Source organism: Barbus barbus (genome assembly GCF_936440315.1).
Source record: "Barbus barbus genome assembly, chromosome: 30".
NCBI classification, from domain to species: domain Eukaryota; kingdom Metazoa; phylum Chordata; class Actinopteri; order Cypriniformes; family Cyprinidae; genus Barbus; species Barbus barbus.
The window spans coordinates 24,223,660-24,244,137 of NC_136758.1; the positions used below are offsets into that span (position 1 = coordinate 24,223,660).

Sequence of the window (20,478 nt, forward strand, 5' to 3'; positions counted from 1 at the left end):
AAAACTTGTTATATTAACAAAACAAAGCTAAACTGTTGTATAAACTGCTGTTTAAATGTTGCTTAATATTTTGATAAGACTTTAGAATAGGGAACACATACACTAAGAGTTTTCTCTCTTAATAAGAGCTTTCTGCTGCTGCAGGTAACTGTTAGGTTTGGGTATAATATTAGCTCACTCCCTTCATTCCAGGCTGTGCTATATATGAGGTCAGATCTTACTGTAGTGTTTTTGTATAGGCGACCCTCTCCTCATCTCCTTATTTTAGAAATCCTCAAATCCTCCCTCATGTAGAACAACCTTAAATGGTGTCTACAATCCATCCAACCACCCAACCAACCTTTATTTATATCAGCGGGTGCTGTGCCTGCTCCAAACCTACATTAACATTGTTGGCAGCTCGCCCTGTACTCCCAAAAGAGAGAGCAGAAAATCACGGCTCCCCGTAGTATTAGCGCTCTGTAAATACTCACTAATGGCCTGTTTTTTTTCCAAATCGGCCTTCAGTAATGAACATATCTCTCTCAGACTGCTTGCTCTTATTAAAGATGGTCTCCTGGAGCTACGTGAGGACCCTAGTCTGAACTGCAGATGTTGATGCCGTGCTTGAGTGGAGGATCACGTCAGGGAGGACCAAGATTTAGAGGAGCTTGATGCATCTAAACTAGCCAGCACTCCTCTTGTTGGTTTATTTGGGGGTTTTTTCACAATTTTTCCCCCCAGCTACATTCCCTAGCCATTTATTAACAGTTGTGCTGCCTAATGGCCTGAGACTTACCACTGAGACTGAAAAGCCCTCGTACAAACGTATCCAGGTATGTACGTTGTGCTGCATTTAGATGAGGAGGCCAAGGAGGCATGCTGGGATACAAAGACAAAGACCTCCACAGGAAGTACTTAGCAAGGATGTCAGTGTATTCAGGACTGGGGATAGACAAAATGTAGCAATTTGAGGAAAAAATTGCTCAACCAGTAAATATTAAATATTGGAGGAAGAACGTGTCTACAATAGTGCAATCTTGAGTGCTTTATGTGCGTTCATGGAGTGGCAGAATGATCATGAAATAAATATCTCTGATTTCAAATCTTGGAAATTATTCATTTTTATGGTAGCCACAGAAACTGATGTGTTTGTTGTTGTTGTTGTTAATGACAGCGAAATATAAATGAATCTCTATATTCTGTAAAACAAAGAAACACACAAAGTAAGTGCATTAGGTAGCACTAAAAAGGCAAATCAAATAGAAATGCTTGTAGAGTTTGTAGCTACAACATTAAAGTGCTGAAGTTGTGGCAGTTTACATTGTTTGTTTTTACATGCCATGCCAAATAGGAGAGGTCAGAAAAACGAGTTAACAATTTGTAAGTAAGATTTTGATGAAGATATAAACAGTTTCAGAAACTTATAATTGGGTATTTATTTAAATATGGGCACTTTTGAACCTTTTTTCTTACTAATTTGTCCACTCTTGATGTCCAGAAATTGACACACATTTATTTATTTTATTTATTTTCCTTAAAAATCATGAACATTCCTACCACAATGTAATTCCCATTACATGGATTTAACATGGAGAGAATTAGATTTTTACATTAAAAATGTTCAGTATTTTGTCACACTTTACTTTAAGGTCCAATTCTCGCCGTTAACAAACCATATGCCTTTTGCCTCAATAAACTTCAGTCCAAATTTGCTGCTTATAAATAGTTACTAGTTGTTAAGTTCAGGTATTGGGTAGGATTAGGGATGTAGAATATGCTCATGCAGAATATGTGCTTTATATGCACTATTAAACAGCCAATGTGATAATAATAGGTATGCTAATAAGCAACTAGTGACAATTTGTACTATATACTAAAGTGTTACCTATTTTTTAAATGAAGTATATAATATTCTTGCTAAATCCTTTCATGAATAAGCTGAAGGTATGAAGTGCCATCCTTTGGTTGTAATTATACAGTATAGGTTTTTGCCTGGAATGTGTGCTGTGAAGTGATATACAGATATAAGTGATATGTTTTATTGTCATAGCTGTAAATATATTATGTATTTTTGTACGGCTGGAATGCTCTGTAGACCAATCAGCATCCAGAATGCATCCTATCCATTTTATTATTCACTTTAGATAGACCTTTAAGTTCTGTATAAAGTGAAAAAAGAACTGCTGTATCCCCTCGTGACACAATTTAATTTTCTCCCAAGATTGTCTAAAGAAAAATTAGCCCAAGTCAGAAACCTAATGTCTCCCCAAAGGCTACAAATGTATAGATTTTTTCTCAGCATCCATACTGCCGGTGGAAAGAGAGCCTTTGATTAAAGACATTCTCTCTGAGATCCGGCGTGTCAGATTCATCTGAAAAACACTCCTCACGACTCAGGTCCGTGATCTGCGGCAAGACCCCTGGGCTGCATTGCAGATCTGAGGGGAGGGCCAGACGAGAGCAGAAACCTATTTATTATATTGAGTGGTGGAGGCTCCAAAGCCAGCTATCCTCTCCATCTCGCCTGGATCCTGCTATCGTGATGGAGCCACCTGCTTTGATCCCGACAGAAAGCAGGTGTGTTGATGAGACGGAGACGAGATGGTGGTGTAGTTCTAATGTAATTCTGTTGCAGGCCATGTCTTTCCTCCTTTGTTTATTTCCTTTCTTTTCTGTTTTTGATGGACAGCCCTTCAGTACATGTAAAACAGCCGTTGGACAAAGATGTGCACTGTTATATTTCCCAGGGAGCCTCTTTGTTTTTGATGAGCTCTGACAGAGTTCTGGTTGCTGTCCAGGGAGTGTTTGCGGTTTGGTTTTGAGTTGCGTGTCTTCTGGTGTGGATGGCGTTTTTTGGGCTGACAGTAACAGCCTTGTGCTTTCGTGTCAGCAAGCTCGGGTTTTGCAACTGATCATAATACTCATTTAGTACACTTTCCATCCTGGGAGACAAAGCCAATGTGACCGATGTGTGTCCGTGATCTGAGCTTTGAAAAGAAGACTCTTACTCTCAACGAGGCTGCATTTATCTGACCAAAAAAAAATACAGTATATAAAAACAGTAATATTGTAAATTGTTATTACAATTTAAAAGAACTTTTTTCTATTTTAATAAAAAATATATTTTTTAAAATTAGAATTTCTTCTGGAGCCATATAATGGTTTATTTTAGGAAGAGGCCAAAATGTAAGTTATACTGTGATAAAAAGCTTCTCATCACTTCTATAGAACACTTTTATGGTGGTTTTTTGGAGCTTGAAGGGTTGTATTCATTTCATGGAAAACTGCAGCTTAAACATTCAGAATTCCTCCAAATTCCTTGTTTTCCACAGAAGAAAGTAAGTCATAAAGGTTTGGAACAACATGAGAATTACAATTTTTGGGTGAACTTTCTCTGTAAGATGGATAGAGACTGTCTTGAACAACTTTTGAGGGTTTTCAGAGTACGTATGTGGCAGCGTTGCTTCATGTGTAATTTGCAGGAATGTGAATGAACTGTGCTGTTTTGGGGTTTGATGGGTTTCCAATGCAGAAGTGAGTGGGTGCCTTTGACCAATGACTTTCTAAATGCAAGATGTTTGCATTTTGCAATTTATAGCTGCCAGGTCCTGTACATGACTTCCATTTTTCCATACCAGATGCATTGTTTTAGTTCAAGTTTGCCATTGTAAAAGCAAATGCACACAAGCTCAACTGAATAAACCTGATCTAAAGATGTTATAGAAATATGAAACATACAAAGATTTGTATAAAATTAACATATTTAATCTTTTAAGTTAATTTAATTATACATCCTGTACATTGGAGATAAGATGATATGCCATTAGTCCAAACAGGCAACAGCAGTTTTGAGGGAATTTGCTCCATCTGCATCTGTGCTGTTATATAGTGCCCTCAAAACCCTGTCAGCGGTCTTCTCCATAATAAGTTCAACAACTTCATTTACTCTGAGTGTGATGTGTTGCATGTGCAGATGGCTCATACTGGCAGGAAATGCGGAGGAGTGATTCACACCATTGCTAACAGGTCTGTAGTGCAGTTGGTGTGATGTCAGTGCAGCACGGTGCTTCAGAGAAACTGAGCTCTATAGAACGTCTCCTTCAGGTATCAGATATTAGCTTTCAACACGGATCGCTGCTCTGACTTTACATGACTCCACATCTTAGCATATACTATATGTGTTTTCTGATAAATTAAAGTAAATAAATTAAAATCTTTATTGTGGGTCTTTGGACGTGTCTTTCTCTTTGACAAACTTCACTACTTTCCAAAGCAAATGCAAATGAATACAGTGTGTTTTTATGTTGGACAGAGGTCTTGCATTTACTTGGGCACATGTTAACACTTTTTTCGCATTCAGTTCTGGATGGTCTCACATCATTCAAATCCATGTTTGTTTTTTGGCTCCTCTTTAAATTACAAGAGGTCATTTGTCCTGCATTGCATGATTTTGTTTCCAGAATGTGGAAAACAATATATGAAAAATGTAGTGACATATAACCAAAAGAGGGTGAGTGGATATTTATGAACCATGGCTCTGTTTTGTCTTTGGTTTTCAAACGAAGGCTGACTTTCATGCTTTTTTCTGAATTGCATATCTGAATATTATTATGATATTGATCAGACTGGCATTGTCAAGCTATAATGACAGTATCAGATAATACCATTGATTCTTTAATATATACAAAGGCGCTGAACGATTACATATATTCTTTAACCATGGATCCATTTCTCGAGTGTGTAGTGCAGATACGCAGAGCGAGACGCCTCGAGACCTCAGACATACTGTATGCACACAAACAGCGAATCCGCCGCCAAGCAGTCGTTCAGTCACACCTTTTGAAACCCATCTCACGCTCCCCACATGAAAGACGCTGCGATGGCGCCACATGAAGAGCCGCAGGTCTTCCCAGCAGCTCCACACATATATTAGCCATTAATTAGTTGGGCATGTGCCAGAAATATGTTTTTGACGATAAATATAAGGGCAACATCAATGAAGACTCCTCTGTGGGTGTTTTTGCTGGGTGTCAACCATTTCATCTCTTTCTTCTTGTGTGCATGGTTCTGTTTTCAGTGTATTTGTGTTTGATGCTCTTCCTTGGCAATGAGGTGATGTTTGCGCTCGATTGGGTCAAATCCTGGGTCAATATGCCTGTGGTTATGAATATGTGGTTAATGCAGTCTCAATGGGTTCAGTAGATTGTACTTCTTAAAGGAATATTTAACCTAAAAAAATTAATAAAATTGCTGAAAATATACTCACCCTCAGGCCAGATGTAGATGAGTTTGGTTCATTTAAACAGATTTGGAGAAATTTAGCATTATATCACCTGCACACCAATGGATCCTCTGCAGTGAATGGGTGCCGTCAGAATCCACACATCTGATAAAAGCATCACAATAATCCACAAATAATCCACACCTCTCCATCAATTAACTTGTGCCTTGTGCAACCTGGTCTCATGGCATAAACGTACCTGGGTGCACTTTTTAGCGAGACCGGTTTTATGTACCTTACTGCCACTATAGTGGCGCTAAAACACGGGTTCAATACGCAAACCCTGGCATGTTTTTATTACGTTGATATAGGTACGTATTGCTGTGTTTTTATTACGTTGCTTCAGGTACGTATTGCGGCGGTTCAAAATTCAAATATCCGAGGACCATCGCTAAAAATGGAAATATGCCCTACCAAACCCAACCCATCCGATAGTGTTGACAAATGCAAAACTAATATAAAAATGCATTTGTTGATGCAACCGTGCTATTTGAACTGCCTTATATGCAGATTTGAACTGTTTTGTCGAACTGTTACACAGGATTCGAACCGGGGCTCCTCACCTCTCAAGTACGTCTCCGTACTCCGTGAGCTACCAAACAAACCTACCGTCTATGAAAACCCATAGATACGAAGCTGGATATGTGTGATGCTAACGTTCAAAAGCATCAGTTTTCAAAATTTCCCAGCATATTAATATTGTTTTGAAGTCATAACATGATATTCTTCAAGAAAAATACGCTTTATTAATTGAAACTCTGTAAATTTGTGTGAAAAGGAGTAAAAGGCGTCTGAGTTTTACTGCCTCTAGTGTTCATTTCTTTTGGAAACTGCCGTGATATGTACTAATTATTAAAAAGTGCGCCCAGGTACGTTTATGCCATGAGACCAGGTAGGTCTTGTGACATTGACCTAGTTCACAAATAAATGAGAAATAATTTATTCACCCTCAGGAAATTTCAATTATAAAATTATATAATTTAATATTTTGAATTAGCTTTTATTTTTAAATTTTCAAATAAATTTGTATGCTTTCAAAATATTTTTAATTTTAGTGATTTAAAATATTAACTTTTGTCATTTTTATTTGCTTTTTATAAATATTTCTATTAAGATTCATTTGTATTTTTATTGATTTTAGTATTTTAACTTATTTGACTTTATTTAGTTGCCAAGGCAACATTTCTAATTTTAACTAATTAAAATTTTTAGTTATATCTATCTAAGTTTTAGTGTCAGCAATTTTAGTAACAAACTTATTTAATTTATTTATTTTAGTTTAAGTTTTTTTCATCTGTTATTTAGATTTGAATTTTCTGCTTTAATTTTCAACAAAACCGATTTTTTTAGTAGATTTAGTTTTAGCTTTTGTTAACAATAACAACACTCCTTTCCAAACTTTGATGGAAAATCTGATGCTAGTTGCAATGTACTCAAATGCAAATTATATTTGTGAGTAATATTGAGTTGCAAGATAATAGTTTCAGCTGATGACTCAAATTTCTGTTTTAAAAAGCAAAAACATGTCTTATTTGAGAAACGCAACTGATAAGGGTCATGTAAACTCAAAAACCTAACTAATTCTAAAGGGCTTTCTTAAGACCAATTCAGCTCAGGTTACCCACCAACTAGTTGATTTGAGCATAGACAATGTTCAAAACATCTCTTATGTTCCACAGAAGAAAGTTAAGCAAGAACAAAATGAGGGCGAATAAATGATGACAGATTTTTTTTTTATTCATGGGTGAATTTTCCATTTAAGAGTATACTCATATTAAACTATGATTTATTTAAACATCCAGTGGCCTCTTCAATCCCACAGCACAATCGATTGGGTTCATTTTTGGATGCATTGTTAATAATTGATTGTGTTGTAATATTTCACATCATTAAATCACACACTGCTGTGTTCCCCGTGTCAACAACGCTCACACTATCTATTTATGAGAGTGTTCTGTTTGCTTTTCTCCTTCCGCACATCACTCATCTATCCCGCAGAGCCCAATCTAAAAAGCCGTCAGAATCGCCCGGTGCCGTCCTCTGCTTTCTCATTTCAGTTTGTTGTGACTCGTTTTGGATGTGTTTGCCCGATCTCTCTGGGAGATGGACTCTGTCCAGCTGGAGTTCTGCAGCGCACCGTCCCTGCGGCAATCAGACCTAACACACACACACACACACACATCTCACTCAACGAGCCCCTCGCGCTCTTCCGTGCGGGGAATGATAGTGAACATCTGGGATCTGGTTGAAATCAGAACAACTTATTCAAGTCTGGTATCACCAAATCATGAGTTCGTTTAGATTTGCATAAGCGTTTTTGGCAGGCTGCATAGTTTCTTTCTTAATGGGAGGAAAAAGACAAATAGTTAAATTAACAGTAGAGAACTAATGATGAGAGGAGAACGTTATGTCCTCAGTGAGACATAGAGATGTGTGTCTCATAGCCTTTTTCATGTTTTTACACAGGTGACCTGTAACTGTTTCAGCATCAGTGATGGAGAGCTGCAGGACGTGGGGGTGGGACTTTACCCCAGGTGAGTGACATGATCCAGCCACATCCCAGCATGCTTTGCCCTGAACATAGATTTGTTGTGAACATTATTTGAGCTAGTTGTTAAGAAAAGTGTCAATATCAAAATTGAAAATGAAAAATATTAATATTGTTCATACTTACAAACAAAATGACAAAATCGGCATACAATTAATAATTAAGTGAAATTATTAATTATTACATAAAATCAAGATGATTAAAAATTATTACATAGAAATGGAAAAATGTAATTGTTCAAATTAATTAAAATTATATTAAATTTAATACATTTTTATTAATAAAAATATTTAGATTACATAAAATAAATAAGTAAAATATTTTTTACAAGTTGTACTTAAAATAAATGGAAATTATTGCTTAGTCATTATTAAAATATATATTATAAAATATTAATATATATATATATACAGTACAATTAAATTATACCAGATGACTGACATGAGGGAGATCCCAGCATGCCTTGCTCTAAACCTAGACAAAATGTGGACATTATTAGTGATATTTGATAAGAAAAGCATCACTGATAATATTGTTCATACTTAGAATTAATAAAAAATAAATAATTAAAAAATGCATCATACAGTTGAAATAATTAGTACATAAAATTGCAAATAATGTAAAAAAAACATAAAAAAATAATTATACTTAATAAATTGAAATGATATATTAAAATAAATGTAAGTTTAGTCTCATATTCATCTTGTAATCATATTTGTAAATGTCTGACTCCACAGCCAACAGAGCAATTTTGTCTTTACTGTTGCAATACTTTTTGGAGGGTACTGTATATGAATGTAGGTATTTCTGTGGTATTTAATATATAATATAGTACATATGTATAATATAATAGAGACAGAGAGAGAGAGACAGACAGACATTTTCCCCCCAAAATATTATTCTGCTTGTACAAAAAGCGTACTTGAGATGAAAATTTAAACAGGCTCTTTAGAAAATGTCATTTAATTTTACATTTGCAGTTTGTAGCACAGTGCATTCATTGTCTTTGTTTTTCCTCATTTTAAAAATGACTTTACCCACAATACTCTTGTGTTTCAGTCAGTTGAGACACTGTTCTTGTTTTCGCGCTCGCCATGCCCAGCAGATTTGTGTGACAGAAAACATGTTTGTATTATTAGCTCTGCAGTCATAAAGAGGCATTCTGACATGAGTTAGGATTACATGCTACGATTTGCTCTCTGCTACTGAACACGCCTGAGGGAAGCTCCCATTCACACACAGAGGAGCCGAAGGAAACGCAGCACAAAAAATGAGAATAATTACATATAAACAGACATTCGGTGTGACTAAATTATAACTTGCTGAGACACATTGTGAGCAGAAATAGAGGGGATTTCCTCTGCAAATTGCTTTGTAAGAATCTTCTGGGCTGAAATGCATCTCAGAAGAATCATGCCATCATCTCAGATGCTGAAAAACTGCCACTTTTTAAAGCTTTCAGATGGTTTTATTTAGTTTTGCTATATTAGAAATGTGCAATGTTAATGGTATATATACAATGCATGCAAAATTCTCCCAAATAATAGATGCAGCATATATTTTAGCCTTCTGTAGGGTTATTTGACGGGTCGGTCTTACATAAAAAATGACAGGAGCTGTATGGGCTTTTTTTTTGGTCTTCTCTGTTTTCTTGTAGGGGGTGATTTCAATTAAAATGTGACAGGCCAGTGTCAGTGCAGAATCCCGTCACGCTCTGCATTCTCTCTTTGAGCTGGTGACAGGGCCGAGACCCAGAGATGAACTGCTCTTAAATTACACTTTTATCAGCGCTGATGTCTTTCATAATTAATCTTCATGCCTGCAATTGTCACCATTTGCCACTTTTTTTCACCTACAGATGAGCTCTAGATGGGGTCATGATGGTACGAGGCAATTTCCCATTACTAAAGGCCTATTAAAATACAACCCACACCCTATATTGTATAATTTGAAGGAATATTTCTTTGAATTTTACACTTCATTGCATTGTGTTTTAGAGTGAACAGAATTGTCCGTAAAATTAATGGTTAACCTTGTGTGTAATGAGCTGCCAGTACTTTTTCTGTTATTTTACGGGTTTATTTTTTTTCCAGTGCAGTGGTGTTTCTTCAAGATGACATTCACAAAGCATTCTGCTTCTGTGATGTGGCAGAATTCAGATGATGTAGAATACGTAGAGCATGGCTTGATTTTATCCACTGGGATTTCATTGATGGTTTAAGGTATGATATTATTATTGAATTTTTTGTAAGGCAGGCATTTTTTTTATACCTCTCTAACAAATAACAAAAGAGTATAATTGCCATTTTAATTCAGAAATATTCTGTGTGTGTGTGTGTGTGTGTGTGTGTGTGTGTGTGTGTGTGTGAGAAAACTAAGATTTGTAGAAGACTGGCAATATGTAGATAGCACTGAGGTAACAATGTGTTTTTTTCTCTACTAGTTTGAACAATGAACAGTGCATCCATTTATAAAGCATAACAGGGTGTTTTATCCCTGTCTATTTTAATAGATGAAATGTGACACGCGCTGTCAGTTTCTCTGCTCTGCTGCTGAATGCGAGAGCATATTGTGGGGTGTTTAAGTCGTCAGCCGTGGTGACTCCAGTGTAACACTTGTTCTCTGGCTGGATGTGAAGCAGTGGTTTTCTGCTAATCCCTGTGGTTGTGTCTGGAGCTCGTGGGAGGATTTGTGCCGTCCTGGACTCCATGCTGACACTCACAGCCCCGTCCGGACACGGTTATCAGGGAAGAGTGTGTATATGCAGCGCCCAAATTAAGCTCCAGCAAACCCATGGCTGGCAGTCTGTTGTGCTGTGGCCTGACAAAACCCAGCAGCAGAAATCCATAAAGATTTTACAGACACCCTGCCGCATGCAGACGCTGTCATCCGTGAAACCCAGGAACCTTGTGACTATTTGCTTCCCACTTTAACATTCAGGTCTTGGAAATTGTGAGGGATAATTGGGTGTTTCTTTAGCATTGGCCACATTTTAACATCCCAGGGGTTTATTAAAAGTAACAGAAACTATTAAAACTAATTAGATAACTTTATTCTATTTGTTATATAACTGGTTATTATGTGATTATAGATTTTATTGTGCTATCCTTTTTCTGACTTTAAATCTTAAACTTTAATCAATCTTAAAAATATTAAATATTACATTTTTAAAACAATAATAAACTTATGATAATCTAAAGTTCAGTATTTATTATTATATAAAGTGTATTTATATATATATATATATATATATATATATATATATATTTTAATTATAGCACTCCCTGTATTGTAGTAGTTGCATCAAAATTTCCAACCAATTTCACAATCAATACTTTTGTAATTTTGTAAAAGTTTTAATAAAAGTTAGTGCACTAGGTGATACAGCAGCATCAGAGAAGAGCTTGAGATTAAATATACAAGTAATGTGTGAGGAAATCTTTAAGGTAACATTTGATGTCATTTTAATTTGTATAATTTCCAACCCGTTTTATTTTTTTTGTCAAATTATGCAAAAAGAAAGAAAATTTTTATTTGTTTTATTATTTATCTGCATATCTATATTTATTTATTTATTTTTAAAAGGAACTTATAATTCATTATATTTATTTTAAATAATAATATGTAATATATAATGTTATTTTTGTCAAATTATGCAAAAAGAACATTATTTTTTTATTTATTTTAATATTTATCCACGTATTTATTTATCTTTAAAAATTGTATTTGTTTGTTTACTCATTTTTATTTTATCTGTACTTATTTATGTATGTATTTATTTATTTATTGTTTAGAATAACTGCTTTGTGAGATAAAGATCTGTTATTTTATTGCAAAAATGTCTAACATGTCATTTCCACCACCATAATTCCCATCTCAAGATAGCAAAATATATCATTTGAAATGTGATGGGAATATTCACTGTTCATACAGATGCTTCAGAACAGTGTAAATAAATAGCAAGCCTGTATAAACACCGTTAGCAGACAAACTAAACTAGTCTGAGTGTGTTTTAAGAGAGTTTATTTATAAAAGTCCACACGCAGGGCCAAAACCAGTTAGCGCTAAGTGGGTGTTGTTGACATCATATCCTCGTATCAGTTGCGTCAGTCTGGGCTGTTGTGAAAATGCAGTGAACTGAGCTGTGTTCAGGTGTTGAGGATGTGCCAGGAACAGCTTTCCTTTCTGTTTTCCGGCACAGTTAATGGCCACCTTCGGCACTGTTATTTGGAAACATTAATAAATGAGCGCAGCGGATTGCTATCTGCCTTGTCTCTTGATGTTTCAGGCTGCTTAGCAATACCCAGGTATTATGTTTTGTAGAAGATAAGAGGAATTCATCCCATTGTCCTCCATATTCTCTCATTACCCAGCTCTGTTCAGCATTATTTCATTCTTTTGCTCGTCTTCTGTTGACAGAGCACGGTGCTTACGGCTACAAGTACAGACTCGCTTTAATGAGATATATATTACTTAGAAACCACATGTAAAGATTGAGTTTAGGCCGTGTGTGTGTAAGTGAAGAGCGTTGGGCTCTTAGGGGCTGTTTATGGGTGAATAATCAAAAGCGCAGATTAAGGGAGGATCATAAAAGAGGGTTTCACTCAGGTTAAATAGTCTGCTTTGAGCTAAATGTCTTGCGTATGTGCAGACAAGGGCTTAGCTAACAGGTATTTTCTGACAGGACTGATAAACTCAAATTGGTCACATTTTTTTAAAATGGCTTAACGGAGGCATGTATTGGAAAACAGGATTTTCTTTGCTCTTTTAAAACAAAAAAAGTCGAATCTGCTTTCTAAGCGAATGCAACACTAAGCTCCACCCAGACCATTTTTGGGAACTAAGCTGCAAAATTTATCATCATGAACATATGCACATTAATACCTGTTCAACAAAGCAGCAACCTGCCTTTCTGATGAACAACAGTGTGACTGCTACTACATGGAGATTAGACAACCATAACAGATCTCATTTATATATAGAAGTCTTAAAGGTACAATAACTGTACAGTAGTTTAATATGACCAGAGAGAGGGAGAAAAAAGGGTTTTGTAAAACTAAATTGTCTAAAAATTATGTTTTTGGTGCACGTTTTGACTTTAAATAATTAAGTTATAATTGAATATTTATATAACTGAACTGAATAATTGAATACCTCAAAAATTGCATTTTAACTGACTCTTACTTTTTCACACTGTATGTGTGTGCGTGTGTATACAGTATGTGTATATATATATTTAATTAATGTATATTATGAATGTATATTGTCCATCCACATGTTGTTAGTAGTAGTAGTAGCTTTATTTCAATTTAACTTTCTTGAACTTCTTTCTGTTGTTTGATATTTTGGATTGTGAAAATCAAATTTTATTAAAATGCAAATGAGGTCTTGATTTAATTTATTCCTTTTAAAATAATAGCTGGCGTTAACAATATAATGAAAATGCGCTGATGTGTGAAGCTTGATCATCAGAGCTCAGAGGGTGTGGCCTGTTGCCAGGGTCTTTCCACAATGCCATTTCATTGGCTAATAATCCAATAATTTATGCTGGCTAATCACGGGAGATTGCATTATTATGGTCTTTCTAGCAAAGCAACTTGTGAAAGGAGAGCACAATATCTCAGATTTAAAGATAAAATGTTTTCAGAAATATCTAGAACCAGCCTCCCTGTGTGGGCCATTAAACTGGCACGACTTCCATATTCACCATCCATGGGAAACATTTCTCGTCTATGAATATGAGCCTCTGGGATTACAGAGAACAAACATAACCAGAAAGGCAGATGTCGAAATTGTTGTTTAGATATGAGCTATGAAGTCTTCAGATCGGATGTGAGGCAGAATCAAGGCTTCAGACATTGTTGTCGACGTCTCAGAGAAATTATAATGACGCAGAAAGATCGTCCCGTGAGAGCGAGACCCGTCTGTTTTACCGTCGGCTGGGTGGGCCGACTCTAAGCCTGCTTTATACACTGTGCTTAGGCCCCAGACCATGACAAACACAAGTAATTTGTTGCTCTGGCTTCTTGAATGACTTCCGATGCATTAGCAGAAGCCTGGAAGAGCAGGATTGCATGTATTCCTGTTCGCATATAAAGGATAATTGTGCTTCCGTGCTTGATTTATAATTGCTGTGTTTGTTCTGTCATGCTTGTGTGAATGTGAATACATGCATTCAGCTCACTATCTTCTGAAATCTCACCAAAAGGAAGTACTAGCTGACATGAGAAGACATCAAACATGATTTACACAGACATACATATGAATCTTGTATTTTAGACTGGTCAGGCACTGTAAAATAATTTGCTTTTTTTTTACTTTATTTTTTTTAAATTTGCAATTTTGCCCCAGAATATAAAATATCATTATTTACTCACTCTCATGTTGTTTCAAACCCTTTGCTACTTTTTACTTCTGTTAATATGGCATTTTTGAATTTTGACTATATAACTTTTCCTTCTTTTTGGGCATTATACATCACTGTACATTCTCTTAGGAAAATAAAAATATCTAAAAAATATATCTTCTTTTGTGTTTCACAGAAGAAAGAAAACAATATAGGTTTGGAAAAAAAAAAGTAAATTATTTAATAAAAAAGCTAATTATTAAACAACATTAATATAATAAGTAAATTTCTCTATATATTATCAAAAACAAGTTATTAAATTAGTAAGTTAAAATTTTTATAACAAATATTTTTTTATAAAAAATTATTCATCACAGAAGTAAATTATTTGTTTTAAAATTATTAATTTGTTTGTTTGTTTCATTTATATAGATAGATAGATCTTATATATAGATAGATCTGATTTTATATATTTTAATATAACAATATATTTCATATATTTTAATTTTAGTATAGTAACTAATATAATTACTAATAAAAATACATTTACATTACATGTATATACATACATTGGAAGAATTATTCATTTAAACATCTGGTTTGTCCAGATGCATGTTTGTAAATTTAAAAATAGCAAAAGTAAATTACCAGTGTGTACCAGCACAATTGCCTTAAAAAGATCATCGGTGTCACATCAGTGTCTTTCATTGCTGTCACTTTCGGTTTGTCCTCGGTGGCAGGTCACATCATATCATATTCAAGAGGACAAATGTCAGCTTGCGTGTTTTCTGTGTCTCCTGACTGTAGCAACTTGTTTCTTTAGTTAATTAATTAGTGATGCCTGATTTATGTTCCATTATTTAGCATTTACAGTCCTTATGTATTATTTATTTGGATCAAGAGAAATTGAGAGTATGAGGGATTTACAATTTAATCTCAGTGTTTGATGAGAAAAAACAATTAAAAAATCGAAAACTAGGAACTGTTATGAGTTTGTAGAAGTTTTGCCTTTGTGTTTTGACAGGCTGAACTAAATCCACCACCGTTGGGTCTTATTTGTTAAATCAACCTGGGTTTGTTCAAATTTTATTTAAATAGTTAATGTTATTTAATATAATATTATTTTAATACTAATTAACAAATCATTGGCAGAGCTCTCTGTTTCACATGGACAAGAAATAATGATCTAGTAAAATAAATTGTACTCTTATTCTTGTAGTTTAGCAGATGTTTATCCAAAGCGACCAACCTCTGTCCTAAAACCGTAGTCCCGATCTTTATTCTCATGAAGGCCTAATTAAGGATCCATTGAGACTGTGTGCTGGTGAATTGTGCTTAAGCGTTGTTGAAGAGGTTTGTTTTGTGTTTGTTTGTCACAGCATGTCTCTGCTGAACCACGACTGCCAGCCCAACTGTGTCATGATCTTTGAGGGCAAGAGACTCACGCTGCGAGCCGTTCGCCTCATCAGACCCTGTGAGGAGGTACAGCGCATGTCCATCCATACACACTCACACACACTTTAGTTCTTAGTCTTATTTCTAGTCTCGCTCTCTCCCTTAATGTATGTCATTTTTATTCTGCCCTGACCCAGGGCTCTATAAATTTATAGGAACTGAAATAAAAAATAATAATAATAATTAAAAAAAAAACTTTCTCTTTATTCCTTCCCTTTCTAGCTTTTACTAATTTGAACAATGCCTGAGACTTGGTATTATGAACACTTCCTGTGTCTGTTTGCCTCTTTAAAGGGGTAATATGCTGCGATTTCAAGCTTTCCTTTCTCTTTGGAGTGTTACAAGCTGTTTGTGCATAGAGAATATCCCTGAAGTTCCAAAGACTAAAGTCTCAAAACCAAAGCGATATTCTTTATAAAAGTTAAGACTCTGCCACGCCCCCCTAAAATGACTTATTTAAACACGCCCCCACATGTCTACTATTTTGGGAAGATTTGCAAAATACCACCCAAACGTATACACAATGAAAGAAGGCATAACTTTTATTCTCACTGTAGTATTGTTGCTCCCACCAGCGCCATGTCGTGGAGACGCTGTATTTCGCTGTGAAAGTGAAAGTACTTTGTTTGGGCTTCCAAAAGAGGACACAACTAGAAATCAGTGGTTAAGTTCAACCCAAATATTAGAGTGTGTGCAGCGCATTTTACGGAGGACTATTTCCTGAACCTGGAAGAGTAACGTTAGCCTACAATGCTGGCTTGCACAAAGGCTGTTTCTATTAAGTGGGGCAATTCCAACTTTGCAAGGACAGTCTGACGCTTCTGACTCACAGCCTGTAAGTACGTTTCTGCTACTGACTATTCAAATGCGAGTTTTGAGCAGTGTAGAGTAGCGCTTGTTGTTTGTCGTTTCTCCGATCACAAATGCAGACATGTTAAAAAGACAGTATAAGTCATTATAATCAGTAATTATGTCCCCACTGGGTGCAACAAATGCCTAGTTTATAATGGGTTTTATTGTTTTTGTGCCGCACACCTCACTTCTCAGAACAATGAGCTTTGTAAAAATCGACACGTTTTAGAAAGGCGGGGCATGGAGGAGCAACAATATTGTACAGTATGTGGAAAATAATGTTTTTTTAACCTTAAACCGCATAAACATTGCATTACACCAAATACACAAAATAATGTTATTTTTAGCAACATCATATGACCCCTTTAAGAAGAATCGCTTTATGTATTCCCCAATTGTAAGTCGCTTTGGAAAAAAGCGCCTGTGAAATGACTAAATGTAATGTAAATGTATGTGTGTGTGTATATATACATATAGATACTGTATACACACACACACACACACATATCCCTCCAAAAGTATTGGAACAGTAAAGACAAAATTGCTCTGTTGGCTGTGGAGTCAGACATTTACAAATATGATTAAAAGATGAATATGAGACAAAACTACGGAATGTCACATTTTATTAGGTGATTCAACACATAGATGTTTTACCAGCTAAGAAGTTCAGCACTTCTAGAGTTTCATCCCTCTATCTGATGTGAGCATAAGTATTGGAACAGTTGTCTCACAGGTCTTTCTAAGTGATCAGCTGTGTCCTGTTGCATTAATTCTTCAGATATTAAAAGCAGGGAATGTGCCGTATCAGTTATATCCATTACTTCTGCATTCTGAATCTTGCATTCGATGATGACACACACAAACCAAGATGAAGATGAGGGAGCTGACTTTGAGAGAAAAGTAAACAATTTGGATGCTAAAAGAAAAGAGGAAGTCAATTAGAGCTCTCGCAAAAACAAAGGACATGGAGAAATCAAGAGTTTGGAAACCACCAGCACCCAGCAACTACCTGATCGGCTGAGAAAACAACAGTAGTTGATGACAGACAAATCATAAAAGCTGTGAAAATGAATCCTAATAGACGTGTCTGTAAAATCACCAACAACTTCCAGAAAGCGGGGGTGATGCTCTGACAATCTACTGTCCTCAGGAGACTTTGACACAGAATTACAGATGCTACACAGCAAGATGCAAACCTCTGACCAGCACCCTATTATTGTTAGTTTTAATTTAGTTTTAGCATTTATCATTCTTTTTATTAAGTCAATTTATATTTTAATTATATTTAGTTGGTATATTCCTTAGTAAGCTATTTTAGTTATATTTATTATTATTTAGTTATATATTTCTTTATTTTAATTATATTTGAGTTTTGGAGTCATGAAAATGTATTTTAGTTTCAATTTTTCCCAATATTTTCAATTTCTATTTCCATTAACAAAAATGTTTTCATTCAGTTTTTGTTCGTAATCATAATAACACAGTCTCCTACCCCAAACTCAATCCATGCGTTGATTGAGCCAAATTTTGCGATGTCAGGCCGTTCAAATAAACATAGTAATATTTTCATAGTGCCGTGCAGCCACAGTGTTTATACATTCAGCCCACAAATAGCTTCCTTGCAGTTGTCTGTTCATATTAAACTGGGACAGGAGAAAGTACTTTAACTGCCATTAAATTACACACGTCACACCACAGTTTCCCAAGTGCAGGCACTTAACAGAGCCTCCCTCCAGATCAACTTCACCATAATTCAGTCATCTGATGAATAAATCTAAAAGCAATATCCTGCATGTACATTTACTGCATTTAGCATCCGCTTTTATTCAGAGCGTCCTGCAGAACTCTTAAACAATCAGTCCTGACTAATCGAAGCTCATTTAAACCTATTTTTATGACCACACACATCCGTCACACCACCAGCAGAGAGCCAAGATATTCATATACATTAACACCTGAATCCATTCGGCTGATCATGTGGCTGGATGTGGTTTTTAGCGTCAAAGATAGAGAATCTCTCATTATGCAACCGTTCTGTTTATTTCTGCTCTGAAAGTTTAGATATTCCAAAGTAAATCAGGCAGTCATGCTTAATTTACCTCTGACAGGGGGAGGGAACATCGAGAGAGGAAGTGAACCGGAGAATGAAATTACCAGCAAGCTCTCTGTACACAGGGAGTAATGAGAATTCACACTATAGGTGTAGGATATACAACAGCAGAATACATGAGCGCTCATCATCCCGCAGACTCTGTTTACACACACACAAACACACACTCGCAGCGCGATTATCATTCATACACCCACACACATCTGCACACTGTACACACGCCGCTGTTTGCCCATAAGGGTCATACTCATTTTGGATCTGTTTTTCGTTTTCTCCTCTTCCTGTTTCTGTTGCTTTCTGTGTTTACTCATTGTTTAGTTTTATGTACTCTACTCTTCCTATCTGCCTCTCTCTCTCCACTTAATAACTCATTCATTGGAATAACTGTTTTCAATTCTCTCGCGCTCTCTATATTTGACCTCACAGAGCTTTGGAAGGGAAAGAGCTTGCTGCATACTGTGCTGTAGGCCTATGTACTGCTTGCTGCATACTATTATTTTGCAGTATGCAGATAAATGTTTGCAACAGTAATATGCTACACTGTTGTCACATGACCTTACAATATTGCATATTTTATTCATTAAACGGTGTCCAGCTATCATCTTGGAAACATATGTGTCACAGATCAGCCAGGCTCATTCACCTCCCAATCACAATGCACTCCTTCATCTGCGTATTAATTGCACACACCTGCACTACATCAGCTCCCTCATCAGCCTGCACATAAAAGCACACACCTCACACCAGCTCATTGTCCGATCTTGGAATCCCAAAATTCTCCCAGCTCTGCACTTCTTCGCCACCCAGCGACTCTCAGCACTCCAGAACCAGGCCACGAACCCATGCAAGTTGACCTAACCCGTCTTTCTTCCACTGAGCGGCAGAGGCGGCTGACCCAAGGCCTGTGTTTGTACTGCGGTGCTGGCGGGCATGTAATCTCCACATGCCCAATTCGTCCTCCTCGACCGATGGTGAGTGTTATAGTCAATTGTGGCCAATATGCAGCCCCTCACTGCCAAATCGTGGCCTAATGGTTAGAGAGTCGAACTCGTAATCCAAAGGTTGCGGGGTTCGAGTCTCGGTCCGGCAGGGATTGTAGGTGGGGGGAGTGAATGTCCAGCGCTCTCTCCACCCTCAATACCACGACTGAGGTGCCCTTGAGCAAGGCACCGAACCCCCAACTGCTCCCTGGGTGCCGCAGCATAAATGGCTACCCACTGCTCCGAGTGTGTGTTCATGGTGGATTAGATATATGGATTAGTCAACGCCCCCTCCGTATTCCAAGACTTCATGCATGAGGTTCTCCGGGAGTTTCTCCATCGATTCATCCTCGTCTACATTGATAACATTCTCATATACTCCCGGAGCATGGCTGGACATCGCCACCACGTTGCGGAGGTCCTGAAACGCCTGAGGGAATTCCAACTGTTTCTCAAGGCAGAAAATTTTTCCTTCCATCTACCCACAGTGCAGTTTCTTGGATACTACATCGACAGCGGTGGCATCCAGATGGACGAGAGGAAGGTGGAAGCCATTAAGACCTGGCCCACTCCTTCTACCATCAAGGAACTCCAACGCTTTCTAGGATTCTCCAACTTCTATAGAAGATTCATACATGACTAAAGCATCATCACAAGAACAAGCCCAAGTCTCTGTCCTGGACACCTGCCGCCACTGAAGCCTTCGAAACCCTCAAGGAAGCCTTCACCAGCGCTCCACTCCTCATCCATCCCGATCCTGGGAAGCCCTTCCTAGTAGAAGTAGACGCTTCTACCTCCGGAGTAGGAGCAGTCTTGTCTCAGCAGCAGGGGACTCCAGCCAAACTCCATCCATGCACCTTCTTCTCACGCAAACTCAGCCCGGCGGAGATTAACTACAACATCGGCAACAGAGAACTTTTAGCC

The 20,478-nt window shown here is 36.8% G+C and overlaps 1 protein-coding gene across 1 annotated transcript in view; it reads left to right on the forward strand.

Annotated features, from left to right (window-relative positions):
- The window catches only part of smyd3 (SET and MYND domain containing 3), a 153,319-nt gene that overhangs the window by 104,689 nt on the left and 28,152 nt on the right, over window positions 1–20,478 (forward strand). Inside the window, exons 6-7 of the mRNA XM_079385370.1 lie at window positions 7,730–7,797; window positions 15,537–15,639. Of these exons, the coding sequence (XP_079241496.1) occupies window positions 7,730–7,797; window positions 15,537–15,639 (171 nt within the window). The remainder of the gene's footprint in view (window positions 1–7,729; window positions 7,798–15,536; window positions 15,640–20,478) is intronic.